At 38.6% G+C, this 24,885-nt stretch overlaps 2 protein-coding genes across 10 annotated transcripts in view; one reads left to right on the top strand and one right to left on the bottom strand.

Moving 5' to 3' along the window:
- The window catches only part of SDCCAG8 (SHH signaling and ciliogenesis regulator SDCCAG8), a 182,453-nt gene extending 179,508 nt beyond the window's left edge, over nucleotides 1–2,945 (bottom strand). The window contains exon 1 of the mRNA XM_037069536.1: nucleotides 2,181–2,945. Within this exon, the coding sequence (XP_036925431.1) occupies nucleotides 2,181–2,247 (67 nt within the window). The 5' untranslated portion in view covers nucleotides 2,248–2,945. The remainder of the gene's footprint in view (nucleotides 1–2,180) is intronic.
- A 326-nt stretch (nucleotides 2,946–3,271) lies between these two features.
- Nucleotides 3,272–24,885, top strand: part of CEP170 (centrosomal protein 170) — a 99,960-nt gene continuing 78,346 nt past the window's right edge. For all 9 annotated transcript variants that reach the window (XM_037069535.1, XM_037069534.1, XM_037069533.1 and 6 more), the window contains exon 1: nucleotides 3,272–3,355. The gene's annotated coding sequence lies outside the window, so the exon portion shown is untranslated. The remainder of the gene's footprint in view (nucleotides 3,356–24,885) is intronic.

The following is a 24,885-nucleotide window of genomic DNA, read 5'->3' as shown; positions in this document are numbered from 1 at the left end:
AAAATCTATAAAAAAATCAGGTTCCATTCTTGATTCATTATGAAAGCAATCACTAAAATTTTTAAAGTTAACTTGTTTCCTTGCCTTTTGTCTGCTTTTGATTATGTCTTCACTATCTTATATTGTTAGCACACTGAAATTAAAATGTATTTTAAAATGTATTAGTTTTGAATGAAAACTCTTCACATTATAATCACTAAAAGCAGCAACATGGGTATTAAACATAGCACTAAAACATTAGTTTGAAATTAACCACTGCATCAAATGCCTAATATTAAATGGCCCCTCATACTTACATAAAAATCAAAACAAGGTCAAAGGAGGAGTAATATTAGGAGACACAATGCAAAACAACAATTTTTAGCCAACCTCAAAAATTAAACAAAAACACTCATAATATCACTGTGCACAGTGTTTTTCTTGATTTCAAATGGAAAGTTAGAAGTGATTATTTCTGTATCTAACAGTTCCTGAAACATTAGCAGGGTGATGAAGGTATTCATTAAGACCAGTAATTTTACTCTTGCAGTTTGAATACTTAATGTTGGCACTTTCCCTAATACTGCTGACAGATGGGAACAATAAATAATAACTCTTACAAAGTTGAGAGTCACTTGAAAATAAACTTTCTAATCTTGAAAAATCTTCACTTCAGTGCAAGTACCAATTATAAATAGCAGCTAACATTTAATGAATGCTTCTTATGTGCCGAACACTGATCTTTACCCTTAATTTCTACTGTAGCAATCTGTAATTATTTTGTTTATTTTCTTTCTCCCCCACTAAGCCAGAGGCCCCAAGGGAACAGGGACTTTGTCTAGTTCTTCATTGTATCCCCAGCACCTAGAATGCCTAACACATAGGCACTCAATTAACATATGGGTCAGCAATCTGTATGCTTTAAGTAATTTTTTTAAATAGCTGGTCATGGTAGAGGGTTAAGAAAGTGCAACAGAAAGTAAAATAGAGCATTAAATCTAGTAGAATAAATATTCTCTAATGAAGCTTTTCTTTTAGTTTATACATATATATATGCTCCATACAAAATGTACTTCTGCCCTGGCTGGTGTAGCTCAGTGGATTGAGTGTGGGCTGCGAACCACAGGATCGTGGTTCAACTCCCAGTCAGGGCACATGCCTGGGTTGCAGGCCAGTTCTCAGCAGGGGACTCACGAGAGGCAACCATACATTGATATTTCTCTCCCTCTCTCCTTCCCTTCCCCTCTAAAGATAAATAAATAAAATCTTTAAAAACAACAACAACAACAAAAACCAAAATGTACTTCTGATGAGTAACAAAAAAAAAGTCTGAAAATTATTGCTTTCCATGGATGATTTCATTTGCTCCTCACAATAACCCTGTATATGACACTGTAAATTCCACTTTAAAAGAACAGAACTGAGGTTTCTAGATGTTATGTTTGATGTCCAAGATGACAGAGTTATCTACAAGTATGGACTTCACTTCTATACATACTCACTCATAAAGTTCTCTACAAAGAAAATCTAAATTAACTAAATAAAGTTTTAGTCATAGTAATTGTGACATGATTAATGAAGAAACACATAGGCTTTTACGAGAAACAGGTCTGACTGAATTTAATATTTGACTGTGCCTGTGTGGGGATTGTCCTCACTTAACATCTTTACACCTCCATTCCCCGATGTGTAAAATAGGAATATTCATAAGGTTGTTTGAAGTTTTAAACGATTTAATGTATGTAAATAAATAGCCCATAACACTAAATATAACTGTTGTGATTTAAGTAATTATTAGTGCTGTTTTTCCCCCTGGTCCAATAAATCCCATCCAAACCTGTACACTATAATTCGAATGTGTAAATAGCATGAATCAGGAACTTATTGGACTAGAGAGCGAAGTATGAGAACTGTGCACAAGTGGCAAGAGCTAGTCAAGAGTTTCTGCAGGCGCAGTATGAGAAAGACATCTATGTCAAGATCAGTGAGTTGGCGCAGGTAACCAAGGGAATCAGTGGAGACACCACTGGTTAATAGTAAAAACAAACAAGACTATTCCATCCTTCATCAAAAACATCCATCTTCTTCCTCCGCATCCCGGCTGGGACCGATTCGAGGCACTAAGAAAGGCACCATGCCATGTCCCACCCACTAGACCCTGGTACCAAGGGGCAATGGCACAGGGGTTTGGAGCAACTCACCCCGGAGACTCCGTTGGTATTGCCCCAGAATCTCCTCCAGGGTAGAGTTCTCCGGGGACTTCGCCATGCACACACTCGAGACCTAGAGATGGGAGTTAGGTGATACAGTGTCCAGTGGTCTCCCCTCCTAGAACAGAAGGCCTTAGCGCCCTAGCAGAACCCGGCAGCTTCCTACTGCTGCTGTCAATGGGAAACCAGGAACCCTGGACCAAGCCCGTAGGAGCTTTTCCCCACCCACCGGCCCTCCTGGTGGATGACGGGACTTGTGGTTCATAGACTCGGATTAACAGAGCATCAACGTTCCTGAGAGCCCTTCCAATGACACTACAATTCCCAGAGAGCACCGCGCTCCGAGCGCTGGCTCCGGCCGTTTGGTAGCCCGTTCCGGTTGCCAAGAAACTGCTAGGAGGCTCCGCCCTTTTCCTAGATTAGTACTGGCTTCAACCCATTCCGGCGTCTGGACCACCCAAGTGACAGAAAGGGCTCACTGAAGGCCTTGACCATTCCAAATCTGCTAGTAAGCATTCGATGCTTGAAGCTTGCCAAGGACGCAAATAAGCTCTACACTCTACAGCTACGACATTTGTCAAAACGGCCAAATAAGCAAGAAAAAGAGGTTATAAATCTTCCAAAGAGCCTAGATTGTGAAAGACGGCTGACACTACAAATCCTAGCATGCCCAGCAATCCGACCTCCACTCGGACTTGGCGCACTGCCCGCTGGGAATTGTAGTCCTTGTCAGTTGCGGTCCTGACAAATCCTGGGGTCCTCTTCATTGTTCAAGTTGGTCTTTGAGGCACGCCTGCGCAGTAGGCAGCTGGAGAAGCCTGGTGTGAGACCCTCTGCACAACCCCTTTTCATTGTCTGCTTTTGGCGCCTGCGCAGTAAGAGATCGTTGGATCTGAGCCGGAGAAGGGGATAGGGCCGGGCTCCTCGCCCTTTCCCCAGGCGCCTGCGCACTAGGCAGCCGCTCTTTGCCGTTACCGCTATGTGTGGGGCGTGTGTGGAATAACGTATTGCCCAGCGGAGCTGAGAGGCTGGGAGCTCGATCACAGCGACAGCGGCGACGACGACGACAACGAAAGGGTGGGGGTGGGGGAGGACGGCGTGCCAGAGACTCTCGGGACGCGACGCGCCCCGCCTTTCCCGTCCGGTCCCTCTCTCAGCGGTGAGGGGTAAGTGATGCGCTCAATCGCGGGGTTAGGCGCTGCCGCCGCCGCAGCTGCGGCTCTTCCACATCCTCTTCCTGCGTGTGGATCGCAGCCCGGGCTGCGGCCGCGGCCCGCGGCGGGGCGGGGGTGCGGGGCCGGGAGGCGAGGGGGCGCTTCCCGGATGCTCCGCGCGGCGCCGCCACCCCCACGCACCCGATCGGTGCTCGGCGGGGCCGCCCCTCCGGCCGGACCCGCCCGCTCTCCGGTGCCGGTGCTGCCGCCGCCGCCTGGTTCCCGGAACGTATTGAATGGTTTCAGCTCTCTCCGGGCTTTGTGCAGCCCTCCCCCCGCGCCGTGGCCGCCGAGGGGCTCGGGCGGAGCCTCGCAGGGAATGGCCGCGCTGCCGCCGGGACGCGGTTTTTCCCGGATCGGAGCGGCCCTCAGTCCCGACCCCTCTTTGTGGTTGCTTCTGGGATGCGGGGCGGCGCGCGCGAGGTCGGGCGAGGAGTCTGGTGGACGCGGGTGGAGTGCGTGGGAGACGAGGGGTCACGCACCCTGCCCGGCGACTGCACCCCGCGCAGGCTCCAGCTCAGTAGTAAGCCCCGGGGAGGAGAGAGCGGCTTCCTGTCGGCTGCATTGTCCTGAGATTCAGACGTGGGGGTTTGGATCGCTGCCTTCGTTTCATTACCCAGGGGGAGGAATCTTAGCAGTTGAACCGGAGGCTGGGCGGGAAGACGTGGGGTTTGGATGCTAAGTCACAGAATCTCGGTTTCCTTGGTTTTCAGTGGAGTTTCCTTTATTAAACGGAAGAATGTAAGCTCCGGCAGGACAGGGGCAGTGCCTGTGCGAGCACTGCCGAGGGAATCAATGAAAAATGACTACTAGCTGGCGTTGCAGACCGGGCTGGGAGGGCCGACGACGGAGCTATTGTGTCGCTGGGAGATGAAGCCGCAGAATTGTTTTTTCATTGGGTGGGGAGCGCATTCACGTTCCCAAGTGAATAGATTAGGATACGTCTTGACTTTTTTTTTTTTTTTTTAAGCAATCAAAGCAAAACAAAAAAATAGGCCTGGTGCATTTCTACTTACGAATTTGTTTATTCATATTTTTATTCTCTTTATGAAAATTCACTCTCATTAAGAGAAATGTGCTGAAGCAGAAGATACATTGAAAATGTATCTTTTAAAATGATTTGATTGTTCAGCTTGGGATGCTTCCAATCGTGTGCTGGCGTTAGAGCCAGCGCAAGAGAATGAAGTGGGACAAGCGGGACGGGGAGGAGCAGGTGGGGGAATAACGTGAGAGGAGAGTTGTGCGGTGGATACAGGCTCTAGAACTTCGCTGTTGAATTCCTGCCTGGGGGCGCTTCCAAGGTTTAGGAATTCAGCCCTGGAAATATTACACTGCAAGTTACAAACCATCTTGTATTTTTCTCCTATTTTTAAAAGTTACACTAGGGCTGCTTGTACTTTCTACTAACTTTATAGATTTTGCTGTTTTAAAGCTGGAAAAGTTCAAGTGCATTTGACAGAGGAAGGCACTAAAATTTGGAAAGTTAACTGATTTGTCTACTATGCCAAAATGCGAATGAGAGGCAGAGCCAACTAAAACCCAGGTCTGTGCTGCAGGGGCTCTGTCCACTGTGTCCCTTGGTTCCCTACCCTGTGGACATGGACGGAAAATTTCTCTATAATCTGAGTGGTCTGTGACAGTCAAGTTCATTGGTTGTATTACTCTGATCCTTTGTAATGTAAAAATAATAATTCTACTGTAGTGGAGCTTTAATTTTATAAATTAGTGATGTAGGGAAAGATACTACAACATGGGCATTTCATAAAAACAAGAGTTTGTAATTTTCCCACACTATTCACTAGTGTCTGTATTTTAATATTTTATGATATGCAGTAGTATTTCATCAAGTCTAAAAATGTTAAAAGTAAAATTGCCAAATAGCAAGCACCTGTGAAGTCCATTCAATTAATGAATTATTTTAAACAAAAATTTACCTTTTCAGGAAAAAAGTCTGTGTTGAACTTTTCATCAGAACTTTTCTTCAGTTACTTTTCATCAGAAGTAACTTAGGCTTTGTATTGAGTTGATATTGCCATAAAGTTTTTTTGTCACCTTATAATTTTTATCCTTAAATTCTACATTGCACTTAATAGACTTTTAAAAGTAATGGTTCTTTTGAATTTAAATTTACTTGAAAATAATCTGTAACTACATTCAGTATGTGGAATTATATTAAATGAGACTTGAAATGTATTTCACTGGTAAATTTCATGGTATTGTAAAATTACTTTGAATGGAAATAAATAACCATCTGCATGTTTTTATCTTAGCATTAGAATAATGAAATTTACATTATAGAATTATTATATATTATTCCTATTAATGCAGATATCAGGGTGCTTCTAAAAAGTCTGTGCTTAGTGATATAGTTTATTTGTTCCAAGTATGAGTTTTCTGGTTTTATCATTGGGAACAAAAAACAAACTGGTTTTATTATTGTATCAGATAGTAATCAGATGTCACTCATCTAGTCCTGGATATTTTTAAAGTTGTCACCATGGTTTTTATTCAACAAAATCTATTCCTGAACAATAATTTTTGCTGTTTTAATTAGTGGGTAATGCTTTTGTCTATAAGGAACCCCAGCAGTGCTAAGCTATCCTATTAAATACTCTACAGACAGCATGATACTAAATTGCCAGCTAAAGTAACCATTTAGTTGCAAATTATGTTGTAAGTGTAACAAAAGAGTAATTACATACTATCTGAAAAACCCTCCCTGGGTAAATACTGATGATTGGAGCAGTGAATGCTGATGTGCTTCTGTAAGAAATGGGTTTCCTCTTCTAGAGAGAACTCTCAGAATGTCTTTATTTCACAAACTTTTATTAATGATCAGGATTTCTAATAATCGACTAGACTTGGTGGAATGGTTTTGAAAATATTTACTCATATATTTCTTGAAGGAGGTGCTCAGCAACAAGTTAACCTGTGAGCAACACAAAAGAATAAGAAAACATGCCTGGTGGTAAGGTTGATTAAACTGGATATATAGTCTAGTTAATTGAAATGATTGTCTAGCAGTATATTATAAAATTGTTCTGGGGCAAAATGAATAATACAGCCAATGTGTACTCAAGGTAAAGCCCACTTTTGTGTCAAACAAAAATAGACAGGAAATTAACCAAAGTAAAGTTAAAGAAAACTTTAAGAAATCACTAACATGCAAATAGGGATTGTACAGAGCATAGAAGTGGAAAAGAATACCAAGCATGCATTAAGTGTGAAACACCAAAAATGAGCTGTAGCAAAGAAGTTGTTATTTGAGGTTAAAAATAATCAGTAACTGGTATAGGAAATGTTCTCCTTTGGTACATGATGTTTATTAAATAAATGAATAATGTCTACCATGTATTAAGCTACTACTAAGTGCCAGGCAGTGTGTATGTGTGTGTGTGCGGGTGTGTGTGTGTCATCCAGGCAACAGTCTGGTAGGTAAGAGACTATTTTCTACATTTGAAGTTGAGAATAGTTGAGGCCCAGTGTTAGGGAATAATTCTGGCTCACGTTAATTACTAAGTGGAAGAGCCCATTATGGAACCCTCGTCTTTTTGGTGAAAGCCAAAGTTCTTTTCGCTTATCTTTTTTAGTAGGTTCAAAAGGCAACATTCATTCCCTTTGGGTCACAAAATTTCAGAATTAGAGGAGACATTAGAAGTTCTGTCATATTATTACTAATATCTTTGAGATGGTATTGAATCCAGCTTCTCCATAAACAACACATGCATGAGAAAAATGGGCATAGGTAGGCTCTCTTAGCATTTGAAAAGTGTATCTGCTCTGCTATACATCGTGTGACTTCCCATTGGTTGCAGCTCTGTCTTTTTTTGTTTGTCTGTTTTTGTTTTTTATTTATTTATTTATCTTTAGAGAGGAAGGGAAGGAGAGAGGGAGAGAAATATCAATGTATGGTTGCCTCTCATGCGTCCCCTGCTGGGAACTGGCCTGCAACCCAGGCATGTGATGTGCCCTGACTGGGAATCGAACCGCAATCCTTTGGTTCGCAGGCCCGCCCTCAATCCACTGAGCTACACCATCTTTAAGAGTGAGACACAGTAAGGTTTTCCTCGACACACCGGATCCTTGCCAGGTTTTCTCTTTTCTAACTTAAATATTACCCCGGAAAACTCCATACGGTACTGTTTCCTTTACCTTTCCCATCTCTGTCAACTAGATTCCATCATGTTTCTCTCTCTCTTTTTAATTTGTCTGGAAACCACTGATACACTCAACATAAACCAACGTCTTTTTTGTGTTAAGATTTCTCCCACTCTGGCCCTGGCTGGTGTAGCTCAGTGGATTGAGCGTGGTGGGCCTGCGAACCACACAATCTCAGTTCGATTCCCAGTCAGGGCACATGCTTGGATTGCAGGCCAGTTCCCAGCAGGGGACTCACAAGAGGCAACCATGCATTGATGTTTCTCTCCTTCTCTCCTTCCCTTCCCCTCTATAGATAAATAAATAAAATCTTTAAAAAAAAGATTTCTCCCACTCTGTATATATATGTACATGGCGTTTTTGAAGCAGTATTTGTCTTTAACGCCTTAACAACCACCTCTTTGAATATAGCCATAGTTAAAACTTGTTGAGNGGATTGAACGTGGTGGGCCTGCGAACCACAGGATCTCAGTTCGATTCCCAGTCAGGGCACATGCTTGGATTGCAGACCAGTTCCCAGCAGGGGACTCACAAGAGGCAACCGTGCATTGATGTTTCTCTCCTTCTCTCCTTCCCTTCCCCTCTATAGATAAATAAATAAAATCTTTAAAAAAAAGATTTCTCCCACTCTGTATATATATGTACATGGCGTGTTTGAAGCAGTATTTGTCTTTAACGCCTTAACAACCACCTCTTTGAATATAGCCATAGTTAAAACTTGTTGAGAGCTTCTTGAATCATGATTCTGTCATCCAAGGGATTAGTTTCCCTTCCTGGCTTTTTGACATTTATAAATTTAACACGCCAGCCCTCTTGTGTCTTTATCCTGGCCATGTACTGGATATAGCTCAGGACAGAGCCATGCAGATTTATAAATAGAATAAGTGTTACATAAATAAAACATGCTGGAGGTAAAAGATGACACAAAGATACTGAAAACCCTTGGAGTGTGTTTGTTTATTTGTTTTAAAATAACAAAATCATTCTGTGCTCTTTACGTATTTATCTTTCAAGTGAACTTTTTAAAATTTAAGCAAATAGTATATATTCTTTTTTAGGGGGACTTTTAAAAATCTTTATTATATATTTTTTGTTACCTTTCAGTCCCCTTTTACCCTCCCCCACCTGACCTCCCAGCATCACCACACTGTTACCAATATCCACACATCTTTTTTCCTTTCTGATGATCCCTCCACCCCTTGACCTACCACTAGCTGTCATCCTGCTCTCCATCTGAGTCTGTCTCTTTTATGTAAAAAATAGCCTCTTTATACAACATTCTGCACCTGACAGGTACTACTTTAGAGAGTGCTCCAGGAACAGGTCTCTGAGAAGGTGACACTGAGTAGAGGCCTGCAGTAGGTAAGGAAGCAGACCACATAGCTGGTGTCTGGTTAGAGAGTGCAGTGGTCCTGAGACGGGAGTGGGATGAGTGAATTCTGAAAACAGAGAGGCCACTGGCTGGAGGTGAGTGAGCCAGAGGAAGGAAAAATAGAAATTATCTTGGATAGCGATTGTACTGGTTGACTTTATTTAAACTGCTTTGGGAGTTCATTGGAGTGTTTTGAGCAGGGTAATGACAGAAGAATTGGGTTATATATTTCAAGAATGGCTCTGGCTGTTCTGTGGGTAATAGACTGGAGAGGGCAAGGATGGGACCTGGGAAATAAGCTAAGAGACACTCGGAGCGATCTAGACTAAGGTGTTGATGGTTTGCACTGTAGTAATAGTGTCAGTAAAGTGGGAGTTGCCAAGTTCTGGTTCTAAAAGGTCAAGGGCTTGGGGTGTAATGAGTTTAAAATGTCTATTTAGACACCTGGGTGGAGGAGGGATCAGGTTGGTGGTCGAACACCTAATCTGGAATTCAGAGGAGAGGTTTAGATTGAAGATACTTAAATTTTAAGCATCATCAGTAGACCGTCTTTAAAGATGCAGGACTGGAAGACATCGTTTAGGTTGAGAGTTCATTGATTTTAGGGTGATAATAGGTCCAGGAATGGAGACCTGATACTAACAGTAAAAGCTTAGCAAGAGAGAAGGAGCTATCAAGAAGGACTGACTTGAAGTGGCCAGTGAGGTGTCCCAAAAGCTACGTAAAGAAAAGTGTTTTTACATGTAAGTCACCTATACCACCTTTAATTACCTTAAATTCTTTAGAAATCAGGTAATATCTTCTATCCTTACAAACTGTCTCTGAGAAAGTTATTTTGTTAGATCTCACTTTATTGTAGTTATCAGTGGGGATGTTCACAGTATCTTCCCAAGGAGCTTCTCCATCTAAAGCTCTGGACAAAGCTTCAATTATAAACAGGCCTTTGCTCTTTCTTAGGTGAGTGGGGCCCAGCTGCGGCTGCTGCTGCAGCGGTCTGAGCAGGAGCGGCAGTGCAGTTGAGGTTTGCCTGCTGTAGAAGTTGCCTTGACATCCCGTATTGTGTGATCTTCAGCGTGCCACTTTAATTTCAGAAGCTTAGCTCCTTTATCAATAAAATAAAGCTAATGATAGTCCAACCACCTCGAAGGTAAATTTTAAAAAACAAGTGAGAGAGATGTAAAAGACAAATGAAAGGTGTAACTTCCAGGTAGGACTCTCCTTCCTGCATCGCCCCAAGTGTGGTACCACTTGAAGGTGTTAGATTTGAAGAAATGTTTTGGTTGGGGTGACAAATGAAAGCATTTTTTAAAAATGTTTTTGCTCTGTAAGAATAGTTTTTTTACTCCTTGTCCATTTCACCCCCATAGTCAGTTTTTGCACATCATCTTATAATATTTGTGTTGGGTGGTGGGGAGGGCATGGTGCTGGGGAGAGAGGCTTTGAGATGATAACTTTCTCTAATCCAAAATCATCCTTTAAATCTAGTTAGAGAATCTAAATCATGGGAATGAGTCAGGCAAGCTTGCTTTTCCCCAGGCCCATGGAGAATTTCCCTCTTTTAACTGGCTTTTGCTGGCAGGTGTTTTACTGGGTGAGAGTTGTCACATGTTTTGCAGAAGAGAAGAAGTACAGATTGTACACTTAGGAGCTGGTTAGGGGTCTTGGGCTCCAGGCAGACAACTAGAAACCAATTTGAGGAAACAAATAGGGGAAATGAGCATACTTGGTGATGTAAGGGCAAAGCATGAACTTTTATTTTGGTGGAAAGGGAACATTGCAAATAGAAGACTTTCTGTAGCAACTCTTTAAGGCCGTAACTTCAAAATAGGTATCTCAAAGCCCTTGTATAATATTATTTGCTCTGGTTACCCAATAAATACTCCCTATTGCATAAATAATAATGCATTGTAACCTGAAGGCCACCTTGTTTTTTCATAGAGTTCTTTTTTTATATACTACAAAACTAATCCTTGTAGAAAATTTAGAAAAATACCATTAAATCGGGAAGAACACGGCTAATCCATTAGCCAGTGGCACCCCTGTTCTATGTTGTTTATTCTGGTTTAAATCTGGTAGCATTTTATCATGAAATGAAACTTTCTGACTATAGCAGTCCATTTTATCAAACTTGTAACTTACTTACAGCTTGTGGAGATGAAGGATAGATGCTTCTTTGCAAATCAGTATTTTCCTTTGCCAATATTTCGATAAATTAATTGTATCAAAGCACATACAGAATTCTAAAACCTTTTCTAATTTTCTAGTGAAATCCTCCCCACCCCATCTATGCCAGTGCACACTTCCACAGTTGTAGGCTGGCATAGATGGGATGGGGAGGATTTTTATCTTTTTATAAGTTTTGCCAACTTTATACACTTTATGCCTTTTTAAAATTTCTCTTAGTAGTAGCACATGAACATTTTTTTTATATCTTCACCTGAGGAAATGTTTAGTGATATAGAGAGAGGAAGGGATGGGGGAGGTGGGGACAAGGAGAGAGACAGACAGACAGACAGACAGACATTGATGTGAGAGAGAACATCTATCAGTTGTTTCCCATAGGCACCCTGACTGGGAATAGTACCTGCAACCTAGATATCTGCCCTGACTGGGGGTCGAACTTGCAAACTTTCTGGGTATGGGACGCTACTCCAACCAGCTAAAACACCTGGCTGGGGCATACTTCTGAACATTTTAAAATGGATGTGTTTATTGGCCATTGTATTAGTAACCTGAATTGTTAGTGTGTGTGCTGAATTTTTTGCTCAGTTTTTCTAAGGGAATGTTCGTCATCTTCACTTGCAACAGCTCCTTTCTCATATATGTTGTAAAAGACTTTTTCCCCAGATTGTTATTTCCCTTGTAAATTTATTATTTGTGCCCAACAAAGATTTTAACTTTTATGTAGCCACACTTGTCTATTCCTTGTGAAGTTATCCCACTGCACAAAATTTTACTGAATATTTAATCTATATTTTTTCTTACACAATTTATGATTTGAATTTTTACATGCAAACATGTTAATTTACCTAAAATGTACATAGGGACACAGCCATGTGTCTCAATATCATTTACTGCGTAAATGTCGTCATAGATTAATTTCTGGCGCTTTCATCTACCTGCCTACTTATTCCTGTCGCTATTCCTACTATTACCATGTTCCATAGCATAGGTTTACAATACCTGCTTATAAATGGACAGACTATTGACACTACACTGGTTTGACAGAGTTTACCTCATTATCTTTGCATGCTTATTTTTTTCCAGATGTGTTTTAGAATTATTTTGGCAAGCTCATCTGAAAAAAAAATTACTTTGATTGAGATTACACCCAGTTTACTGATCCATTTAGGATCTGAAAGATGACAAGGGGACTCCGGAACAGGTTTTTCAGGTCCTTAGCTTTTTATAGAGATTTCAGGTCTATTCAGGTTTTACCTGTTTTTGAGTCAGGTATGTCATTTTCATTTTCCTGGAAGTTTATTCACTTAGTTGAGAATTTTAAATTTAGAGGCACACAGTTATAAAGATAATTATTTCATAAATGTTTAAAAATCATGTCTGTGGTTTATCTTTTTAGTACAAAACTAAATTTTTATGATGATTAAAGAAAACACTGCTAGGGATATTAGCACTTTTTTAATGAGCTTTTTGATTTATCTTTTTTGCTTTTATATTTTTATTTATTAATTTCTTTTAAAATCTTTAATGCGTATCTCTACTAGCCTGTGGATTAATACATTTATGTTTATTTTTATTTTTTCTGGTTAATAGAAAACATAAAGTTTTTTGTACAGCTTTGGGTGCATTCCTTAGACTTTATAAATAATATTCTCAGAGATTTTACTTTTTAAACTGTTTATTTCCTCTTTTTACCAGATTTACTTGGCTAGCTATTTTTATATTTTTTAATGCAAGTGATTACTTGTATATGGTTGTTTATTCTAGATTTTTAAAAATATTTGTAATGACAATTTTCAAATGTACAGGGAAATTGAAAGAATTTTGTAGTGACTATAAGCTTCTATCCACACCAAACTAATAACATTGTATTAGTTTTATCACATTTCTGGCCGTATATGTATTGTATGTTCATCAAGTCATTCTACATTTTGATGAATTTCAAGGTAAACTGCAGGGGTGTGTGTTTAAGCAAATGACTCAAATCATGTGAAATTATTTCAGTGTTAAGTTTTCTGAATATGCTATTGAAATATTTTCTAACAACCAATATTACATTAAACAAAGTTCACAAATGAAATACACTGTTTTATATTCCAGGAGAGTCTCTTTGCTGTGACGGACTAGCTGACAAAAGTGACACTGAGTTGTTCTTTTGGGGGACAGAGATCTGAGTGTATGTGTGTGTGTACTTTGACTGAGGACAGTAAATAGAGTTTGGTTTTGGTTTGTGTTTAAGCTGAAGAGCTATTGAAGGAAACATACGCTGTTTCCCTAATCTAGTGATTTTCTAGTTTCCTTCTGTGGGAAATCCAGGAGTGAAATATTTGTCATTTGTTTTACTCACTACCTTTCACTTCCACTATACTCTACCCTTCCACTTGTGGGGGACTTTCTGTGTTGGGCTGTTCAGTAAGAATAAGAGCCTCTTCCGGAAGTGAGAAAGCAGTTTGACCCTATGTTTCTAAGTGGTGCATAGCAAATTCCAGAATGTTAAAGAGCCACTGTATAAAATCTGGAATGTAAAATTAGTAAGTTGGAGTGGTGGAAACAAATAGGATGCAGTTAAATGAAATTCAGAAATTTGTTTGTGTTTTGTTACAAAGTTACTCTCTGATGACACTATTTGAGTTTTTCTTTCATATGTATATATAAACTTTTTAGAACATATATACCATATGATCTGAAAAGTTTGCTCCATGACAAAATTCAAATATAATATTAAAGTCACTTCTTAAAAATATATAAAAACATACACACACCTATGCTGGACCCGGCATAAATGGATAAAGCAAAAGTAAATATTTATCAAGTGTGTCAATGTCAAAAATAGGGATAGAATAAGGGCTGATGTCCAGAACAGGGAAGAATAATTAAGAAATTTACAAATTAGTTCATAGGCACTTAATGGGAACAGGAAATTATTTACTTTTCATATTTGAGTAAGTATATTTATTTAATCATGTAGAATTATGTTATGTAATTTTCCATAGGAAATGAATATGAAATTAATGGACATCCAAAAAATGCAATATTATTATATCTTTTCCTAGGATTCTCAAACACCTAATGGAAGCCGTAAACTAGTTCAAATTTTTTTAAAAAAATTGAGCAATAGAAACACAAATAGGATATTCACTACTTAATTTTTCTTTTTGCTCGCATTTACCCCATAAATGGGTCTTTAGACATGATTTTATCTGTTTAAGATAGCCTTAAGAAACCATTTTTCAGCCAACAGTTGCAAAACTACAGGGGAAAATAATGGGGGTTCCATGAAAGCAGGAAGTAAATTAATTTTTTGAGACAATTGCTATATAACCCTATATTTGTTTTATAAGACACACATATCATTTTACTTGATAAATAGTGTCCGCACATATCCACTGCAGGAAGACCAGTCAGGCAGCTTGGTTATTTTCTGTCGCTGATGACTTTTGAGGTTGTTTCCTGATCCTAGGGCAAACACAGGGAGACACACACACACTCTTTGTCAACACGACGTGATGAAGGCATACTGTGCATGGAGAGGAGTCAGAGCTTCGTTTTAGTGTTGGCACCGCTGCTATATATGATACATGATACTGAACCAGTCTTGAATCTCCGGGTCTCATTTTGCTCGTTTGTGAAAATAAAAGGCATAAACAATATAATTTCTAAGGTTACTGCCCCATACTTAAAGTAATATTGTGCACATGAACATTCAAAATATTCTTCAGTGTTCTGTTTCCAGCCCATTGAGTCACAGAGGAATAAGAGACAGTCGAAGGAACTGGAGGGTGAGTATGGTATATGGTGGTGCATGGAGAGGGGACCAAAAAGGACAAGGGGCTGGACAGGAGGAGGGAAAGGCAGAACTGAAGAAAGAGAAAGTCTTTTCTAGCATGTCCTACTATTCACTTGGGTGAATAGGTCCTATTATCTCCTAGTAATATTGTTAAAAGTACCACCAATCTATTTGAGCTGGGGTTTTTTTTAATTCTCAAACTTGCAAAAGCTCTTGTCCAAATGAAATAATTGTCAATAGGGAATTCTCTTTAGTTATACCTGGAGATACCCTCTTTTGAAAGAATTGCCTTCCCCAGAAGTATTGCTACTACAAAATATTTCTAGCAAACAATATGATATCTAGTGGTATTCTGGGAATGATGAGCCTGGTCACTTCGCATCAGTACTCTAATGGAGTATAATATCTGAAAGCATAGATGTACTGATACAGCAACAGTTGAAGTGATTATTAAAAAATGTCAGCCAAAGTGTAGTCTTGGTTGCTTATGTTATTGACTAATCTGTGAATCTGCTCCTAGTGACATATGACCTGGAAAGGTTCTTTTGATACGTAGTTGTTCAGTGAGCCTAGAGGTAGTTGGCAGTCTTTCGGTTCAAGATTTCTATTCTGTGCTGTACCCCGATTTATAAATCATCCTTCTAGATGGACCAGCTGATAACTGGGCTCTGATTGTACTGTTAACTGATCCAGTGTTATTTGTCTGTGGGCTTCTCAGGGAGAGAATGTTCCAGCCTGCTGGTGGCCAACCAGGAGAGTAAGAGGTAAATTGAAAATGGACTGATTATCCATGAACTGTTGGTGCTTAGTGCTCAAAAAGTAAGTGTCAGAGAACATGTTATTAGGTAAAAATATATTGCTGCGTAGTCATTTTCACATTCTTTAGCCAAATCTGAGTCTCTAGGAATTGGGGTCATTCGCATCATGTAAAGGTATACTTGAAAAAAATATGGAGGGGACAGTAGTTGTGGAAAAGCCTAGAAGTTGGTATTTGAAAGCCCAGCTTTGAGTCCAGATGGCTGCTGTTCATACAACCTGATGTGTGACCTTCAGCAGTCATTAGCTGCAAGGGGAAAATATTTCTCACATGCTTAAGGGAGTAGAATGAAAAATGAAAGTGTAAAAACCTCACACAGTTACTGCGCAAAGGAGTAACTTCATAAATGTTTGAATCTAAGTCTTCATCATTGACTCATTGGTGTAAAATGGCATTAATTTTTAACATTGTTTTACATTATAAAAGGAAAGTCGGTCAGACCTTACATTTTTCCTAAACTGGCAGAGGAAATTTGGCAAGAAATTTGAATGTCTAGATAATTTATGGAGAAGTATAACTTGTTTTCTCAAGCATTTTCTTTAAGTACTTTATAAAATGATTTTTATGAAGACATGATGTATTAGTAAATTTCTATTTTTCCCATCAAATCTAAGTCTTTTGAAAATATTAAAGAAGCTCAGGTATAGTTTATATGACTATTGTATATTTGGCATGTCATTTTCACTCATTTTTTATGAAAAAAATTTTATGGCCAAGTGTTATTTCAGGCAAAAGTTGTAAATTACCTTTTTTTCTTAGTATATATTTGCTTTAACTGTTTTTTTTTTAAATTAATTATATATATGACAAATGATGCAGGCAAAATTGGAGTACTCGTTCCAAAATAATCAGGAGTATATGGAAGCAAGAATTTTCCCAGTGCAGAGTTTGTTCACATGAGCCTAGAACAAGCATGTTGGTAGGTATCCAAGTAAAGCACAGCTGTGGATTTATTTTTCTGGATTGGCTATAGTTTCAAGTGGGGGTGGAGGTTTAACAGAAGTACTTTTTTCCCAAGAGTATATTTCATTATCTTTCCTGTGTCAAGTTAATTACACAGCAGAGCCAAATTTTTGAGTAAGTTCTAAGTGTGTGTCACTTTCTCAGAGATGTGTTCCTGGACCACCCAGCGCCACCCAGAAACTGTTACATCATGCTGTGCTCTTTGTTTTTTCGTGTTCCTGTCTTTCCATTGTCACTGAAGCTGTTTTTTTCATTTGTCTGTTATTGCTTCTGTACCATTAGAAACTTTTTTTATCTCGATCATCACATTGTTATCTATAGTGCTTAGCACTGAAATACTTACAAATGAAGAAAATGATCAATTCATTTTATAGTACTCTCTATAATGGGATCCTCTTGTGTACTTGGTGTATCGAGTTAAGGTTCATTTTCTAGAACTTGTACAAATTTTGTGGTTAAAAACAATATGTGTATGAAGTTGTTAGAACATTGGCACAGAGTAAATGCTACCTACCCTAAGTAAGAGATGATTGAAAATCCTGTCTATTGCTTTTGTAACACATGACTAGTCATATATGTACCTTATTTGATTATGAGTCCTTAGCTGAAATGCAACCCTAATAACTTATTCATTTTGGAAACATGTGGGGTTGAAAGGCAGAGATTTTAGTGTTGAGGATATTTTCTATTAAGGATTTAGTAGGGGTTAAATGTTATATGTGAATTCTGAATGTATACATTTCTTTAAAGTTTATTCACTTATCTTTGGTATACTTTGTATGATGGGATAAAAGACATGGTATTTATAGCAGCTTAATTCATAATTGCCAAAGCTTGGAAGCAACCAAGGTGTCTTCCAGCAGATGAATGGATGTGTGAACTAGGCTAGCCCCAGACAATAGGGTATTAGTGAGGACCAAAAAGAAATGAGCTGTCAAGCCATGAAAAGACATGTAGAAACCTTAAGTGCCGATTACTAAGTGAAAGAAGCCCATCTGAAAAAGCTGTGCACTGTATGATTCCAATGATATGACATCCTGAAAAGGCAAAATTATGGAGAGAGTGAAAAGACAGAAGACGTTTAGGGCAATAAACATAATCAGTGATACAATAATGGTGGATACATGCCCTCGTGCTTTTGTCCAAACCCATAGAACGTGCAACACCAAGTAAACCATAATGTATTGTAAACTGTGGACTTTGCATGATGATGATGTGTCAGTTCAACAACTATAAAAAATGTGTCACTGTTGGGGAGTGCTGTGCATGTATGGAGGCTGGGGGCATCTGGAAACTGCTGTACCCACCCCTCCCACTTTGTTTTTCCATGATCTTAGTCCCCTCACACACCCTGCCCCGCACAATCACCATACTGCTGTCCGTGTTCATGAATTGTTTTTCCTTTTTGCTCAAAGGCATGATGGAAGTTTTAAAAGCCTGTGTAACAGTCGTAGCAGTCGCTGAGTTAGTACATTTTAATTTACCAGCTTTACTGCTTGTTCAGATGACAGTTTCGGGAGGTGAACTTTATCACTCCTCCCTCACCCTTGTTTGAAGCTTTTGTTTTGTGAGGAAAACCACATCTTCTTTCTCCTAGTATTTATTCATTCAGGAAACCTAGTACTAGCCAGGCACTGGGCCAAGCCCATGGAGATCACTGGCAGCCTTTCATACCGCTTAGTAGAAGAACAGTTGTCACGTGGAAGCATACACTGATGATATTTCACCAAAATGAGGATTGCACAGGGCCGAGGAGAGCACCGTCAGCTGTGCAGACAGTCCTAGTGCGAAGTCAGTCATCTCTTCTTTGCTTAGCAGGGTTGTGGAGGAAGAGAAGGTTCACTCTCCCGAAAGGCGTCTGGTGGTGGATCAGCCAGCCAATTGCCAGAAGCATGAGGCTAGACCGCCCTTAACATCTGTTTCAGCTCAAGTAATTGCATACACTGATGGTCATTTATATAATAGTTGCTTTTATTTCCCCTAAAACCTAATACTCTGAGTAAACAGTTCTTTGCCATGGGTTATATGATATATTAGTTCATAGTTGTGTTATAATGTTATTATGTATTGAGGGCACTTCTGTTATTGTCTCACAGTTTTATATAGTAATTAAGATCACTCAGACTCTTACTGCCATCATTCCTTAATGTGAATTAGAAGTGACTAGAAGCAACATTTTTTAGTATAAATAAACCAGAGCTGAAACTCATTAGTGCAGTGAAGCTGTGTGCCCTGCTGAATATCTGAAGAGTTTTTGTTTTGTTTTTTTAAAATCTAAAGCTTAAGTATTAAATTTTTAGTTCATAGATCATGAAACGAGCTCTGATCTAGCAGGACAGTTTGTTTTTAAAGCCAATACCAGCTACTAGGAACACAGAAATGGCCCTGGGATGCTGATTCAGAGTTTACCTCCAGCTGACCTTCAAACGTCAGAGCCTTAAGCTTTGCCTATGGCAGGGAGATACAGAGGGTGAGAGAGGCAGAAGAATGGGGAAGGGCGCAGTAACTAGGGTTTTTCCATGGCTAGATGTCATTGTAGTGAAGGTTCCATGACACATTTTGACCTTTCATCCCTGGAGGTTCAAGATTATCTTCGCCTCAAAGAGACTTGCAGCAGTCCCAGAGCTGCACATTCATTCATTAAAAATAGCTTTTGAGACACTCACTAGGTGTGAAACATTGACTAGGCTCTGAGGAAGGATACAGAGGTGAAGAAAGGTCTGTATTTCAGCTCTGCACTCGCTTGGAATTGTACCACCCTGGTCTTCCTTCCCCAGTCGGGGTGATGACAACTGCTTCTTTGTTCTAGTATCACCTTATGCTTATCCTTATTGTGGTGTCTGTTGATTGGCAGTTCCCAGGACTGAGTTCTCTGGGGCTGAGTTTTTAGCAAGTTTTCCTAAATGCTAAGAGTACCTAGATTTGGTAGGTTTCTCAATAAATGTTTACTGAAAGAAGAGGGGTGTTTCCTGCCTTCAAAGAGCTCACCAGCTAGGGACATAATGTAGTAACAATGCAGTATCCTTAGTGCTCTAAGTTATAGTTTAAATTATAGCATAATAGATGTTTGAACCAAGGATTTTAGTGTTTCAGAGAAAAGAATTGTTTGCTCTGCCAATTCAAAAGAATTGTTTGAAAGACTTAAAGGAAGGCAGTTCTGCTAGTTTTGCACTTTGTCATACTCTAGGATTTCTTAAGTGCTGAAATTGATAAACACGGGAAATAGAGACTGATACAATTTTGCATTATGTCTAGTCTGCATATCTAAAATTGTATACTTTTAAGATTAAGATTAAGTTACTCCAGTGTTTTTGACAGTGAAGCTTGCTGGTATCAGAAATGAGAGTTTTGAATTGTGTTTTACTTATATTGTTAAATCATTACATTGTTAAATTATGTAAATGAAGCCAAAAATTTGTATTCATATCTCAAAATAGTTTTTAATGCTTGTAACTCTAAAGTAAGGTTTCCTGGAAGTTTTACTGTTTATAATTAAGGATTTTACCTGTTCTCTCATACCTCAAACACATATATTTAGAGTTCTGTTGATTTTTTTCAGAATCATGTGTGAAACTTTTAGGACCTTGAACCAGTTTAGCTTCTTAATTCTGAACCTAAGCCATACAGATGTTAATTGTATGTTTTATGATTAATGGGTTAACGTATGCCATATGGTCTAATAGTTGAATCTTTACTAGTAGGTTTTTGAACTAATCTTTTAATCTCTTAAATTCCTTATTAGATAAATTCTTATATTTTATCAGATAGGAAATAGTAATAGTATCCTGGCTATATTCTCATTTAATTTAATCTTTAATTTGGAAGGTTGACACTTTTACAATAGCATCTCACCTGTAGAATTATGCTGCCTACTGACTAAAGCTCCAAAAATAAAATAACTAAAGCCTTTGGTTTGGTATGTTGTATATATTTTTTTCTGACTCTGTGTTGTTCTGTTCTCTCATGGTCACTTCTTTTATCCATTGGTTGTTAAAAAGTGTACTGTTTAATTTCCACATATTGCTGATTTTCCACTTTGCCTCTGTCACTACTGATTTCTAATTTTATACCATTGTGATTGGGAAAGTTGTTTTGTAGGAATTCAGTCTTCTAAAATTTATGAAGACTTGTTTTGGCCTCATCTACTGGTCTCTCCTGGAGAATGTTGTATGTATACTTGAAAAAATATGATTTTGCTCAGTTGAGTAGAAGGTTGTGTTTACGTCTGTTTGGTCATAGTGGTTTGTAGTGTTGTCAGGTTCTCTATTTTCTTACTGATCTTCTGTCTGGTTGGCTGTTTCGTTGTTAAAACAGGGATATTGAAGTCCTCAACTATTTTTGTATTACTTGTAATTTACTCTTAAAAGATAGTAACAGTTTTAAGTCTTTAAATATGTCATCCCACTGCCTTCTGACCTCCATGGTTTTTGAGGAGAAATCAGCTGTTAATCTTACTGAGTGTCTCTTGTATGTGACCAGTCTTTTTCTTGATGTTTTCAAAAGTGTGTTTTTCTTTCAATTTGACAGTTTGAATATAATGTGTCTCAGTGTGGATCTTTTTGTTCATCATGCTTGGAGTTAGTTGAGATTCCTTGATATTTTTAAGTTAAAGTGTATACATTTTTTTAGGTGTATTGCTATTGCACATTTATAGACATATACTCAAAACATAACTGTAATATACACTGGGAAACCACACAATTTGTGTGACTTGCTTTATCGTGATATTTGCTTTATTGCAGTGTCTAGAACCAAACCCACAATATCTCCAAGCTATGCATGTATATATATTTATTTTCTTTAAGTAGGTATATTTATATATAGAGAGAGGAAGTGGGAGAAAGAAGGGAAGGAGGGAGAACTAGACATTGTAAGAATTATGTTATGGTAAATCTTGAATTCCATTTGTCCCACTCCTCAGGGATTGCTGAATCTTATTGAAGGCTTAGGCCAATCGTGTTTCACTTATTAAAACTATTTTTGCAAGATGTTATGTTGTTGGTCACTGAAATTTCTGTTCTGTCATCTCTGTGATTAGAGAGTGAGTGACTTAACGAAGATTTCCTTAAATACCCAGTTCTCAAAAGGGGAAAGAAAACAAACCAATAAATGTACAATGTCTCTTTAAATTCTTTGAAAGTTGCTTCAAGCCCATGGGAATTGAAGAAGTGGTAGCCAGCTCAGAGGCTCAGCGATCAAGAGCAGCAATCAGCAATTAGAGCACACAAGCATATTTGGAAGATAAAGTCTTTATTGCACACCCTGGCTCCAGAAGGCCACCTGAGGAAATGTAGGGTGCTCTCCCCAGGCTGCTTCTAAACAGCTTTTGGAATGGAGAATAGGAGACCATGTGAGAGACTGAAAATTATCAGCCTCTTTGACTATATGCCAGAGTCCCAAAATAGGTACTTTAGACAGTTCTTAGGCAATTCAGTAGTTGTTAAGGTGGAGGAATGGGGTTGTGGGGCTCCTTATTTCCATATACCGTGATGTCCTTATGTAGCTTTTATAGAATTTACCAAGGTAAGAGTTAAGCTGGGGCAAATGATGACAGATCTTAGTGTATTTATGATTTGACCAGAATGTCAGCTGCATTAAGGTAAGGAGATTTTGTTTATTGCTTTATCATCAGCTCCTAATATTGTACCTGATTAGGACAGATAAGTACCTGATGACAGATGTATTTCCAAGTACTTCCTCATACAACCCAAATTTTCAACCCATCGATTAGTTTTCCTTATTCTAGTTTCTTTCCAAATTCACACATCTACCAGCAATAATCCCTTGGGCATTTCACATGAGAGTAAGGAAACATAGTAGCATAACCTGTGTTACATGACAGATTACACTGTCCTCATTGTTCCAGTGACTGGGGATGTATCCAGGGTTAGATTAACATGACTGGTGGAGGCATTTGCCCCTTACATTTAGTTGCTATTGCATGATAGCTGGTGCTTGCAGTAATATTAGTACCTAACCTGAAATTTGAATTCAGACAAATAAGAATGAAATAGCCAAACTATGAATATGGAGAGCAGATATTATTATTAGGAATTTACTTATCTTGGGGTAGGTAAAATTTTTGACTCATTCTGCAAAAAAGAAATAAAGGAAAAACTACAGTACATAATAAAAAAGGAGGTAGTACATGGTCATTGAGATATTTTATTATATTCTGCATAGCTATTCTACTTTATCTCCTGTATTTCATTTCAAAATCATATGTTAACTAGGCTTAGAAAATGATAGGCTTTTATATCTTGGCATGTATAATAATCGTAATCATCAGGACATTTATGTACCCACATATAATTGAATAGAAGGAGGGAAAGCTTCAAATAACTAAAATATTATTCATCAAGTGTTGTTCCGGGAATGGTTTCACTTTTATTTCTCTTATTAAGAAACATAAAGAAGAAAAGTAATAAATAGAACCCCTGGAGTTTTCTCTATTCCTTACCAAAATTTCACTAAAACAAAGAAAGAGGAAACCACTTAGGAAGAATGAAGTTGAGAAAGTTTGGAAGAGAGGAAGCTTTTGAAGGATGATAGTGATACCTAAGTGCCTACTAAGGCAGTATAATGAAGTAAATGAATTCTCACAGAGTCTTGGCTAGACTTAGGAATTGGCAATAACTGGGAATCTTGGAGGCAGAGATCACTATGAATCGAAAACAAGATCAGTTGGAGGTCCATAAAGAGAGCATTTAGGCCTTACTGCCCAAACCCCCTTTCCCACAAGAGAATCGGAGTTTATTATCTGAAGTTAGTAAATCAGAGAGACTCCAAACATGTGGCTGTCAGTTGCATGCAAGGACGGGGTAAAGTGCTGTGCTTAGCGAAGGGAATTGATACTCTGCAGATCATTCCATGATTCATCTCCTGTAACATCAGCAGTGTGTTTATTGCCCACTGTTGGGGGAGATTGTAAGATTCTCGTGTGGACATATTGTACTGTTTCGGGGGCGGGGCAGTTGGGGGGTAGTAGTTGGGTAGTAAATTGTGGGTGTTGACCTTTTTCCTTTTTCCTAAATAAAAAGTGAGCTTGAATCTTCTCCCACTGCTGTTCTCTAGGCATTGGATTCTTTATTAAAATAAGTCACGAATTATTTTTCACTGGCTGTGTAGTTCCGTAATGTATAGCATCCTTATGTTTATTGCACCAATGAATGCTACCATCGTGAAAAGAGTAAACTGGGGAAAAAAGACAACTTCAACAAAAAATCTATTTGTGTGTTATTTTTAAAAACATTCAAATGAGTATATTGGATTGTGAATGCACTTTTAAAAAAAATACTGTGTTTTAGTAAGTTAGAGTCACCTTCCATGCATTATAGTCAGTGATGAAGCACGTCAGCTCATGTCTCCTAGTGGCTTTGAACAGCCACTATTGTTATTGTTGCTCTTGTGTCTGTCGTTTAGCCAGGAGTTGGATGGTATACTGAGGACTGTCTTCAGTTTGTACTTTAGGTCTGTATCTGGTGCACATGTCTCTCATTCACCTTTAACCAGGGCATGTCTCTTTCGGATGATGGTAGAGGCAGAAGAGGGCAGGCCCAACTGCCCAAACACAGTATGTACCCTCTGCTTGTATCACATGTACTGACGTCATCCCATTGGCCAGAACAAGTATGCGTCAGTTACAGAGTGGAGAGTTCCTTATGAAAACTGAGAGACAATAGCTTATGTTATATCCCACTCCCTCCCATGGTAGGTAAGGTAGGAAAAGGACTCACCCCAATGACTAAAAAAAATACACCTCATCTTGAAGATTATGTATTTTAGTTTTGTTTTTTGTAAAAATTATATTCTTTTAATTACTTTTTAAAAGCCTCATTGTGAGTCAAAAGGGTATAAAAACCAATGACTGTTTAATATTGTTTATGTTCAAATTTTATATTGTTTTGTATATTATATAATTATGCTTGATATTTTATGAATGCTTAAAACAATTTTTTTGTAGCATAAGAATAATGCTTATGTATAACTTTGTTATTTCAAAAATGTAAAGAAACTACCTGTTTCCTATGTTTGGCTCAGCTGTTTTAGTTTATTTAGGCTAATTTGATTTCCTTTTAATGTCTTATTGTAACATTTTTTTCTTCAGTGCTCCTAAATAATCATAAAGCTACTGACCTACTTATTAGTGTCATGTTTTAAAATTGTCCTTCCTTGGAAAGGCAGTATGCAAATTATATACTATA

This window comes from Sturnira hondurensis, unplaced genomic scaffold (genome assembly GCF_014824575.4).
Source record: "Sturnira hondurensis isolate 20B ecotype Veracruz unplaced genomic scaffold, ASM1482457v3 Scaffold0018525, whole genome shotgun sequence".
Classification (NCBI taxonomy): Eukaryota; Metazoa; Chordata; class Mammalia; order Chiroptera; family Phyllostomidae; genus Sturnira; species Sturnira hondurensis.
The sequence above is the reverse complement of the archived record's forward strand: the minus strand, read 5'-3'. Positions and strand labels throughout refer to the sequence as shown.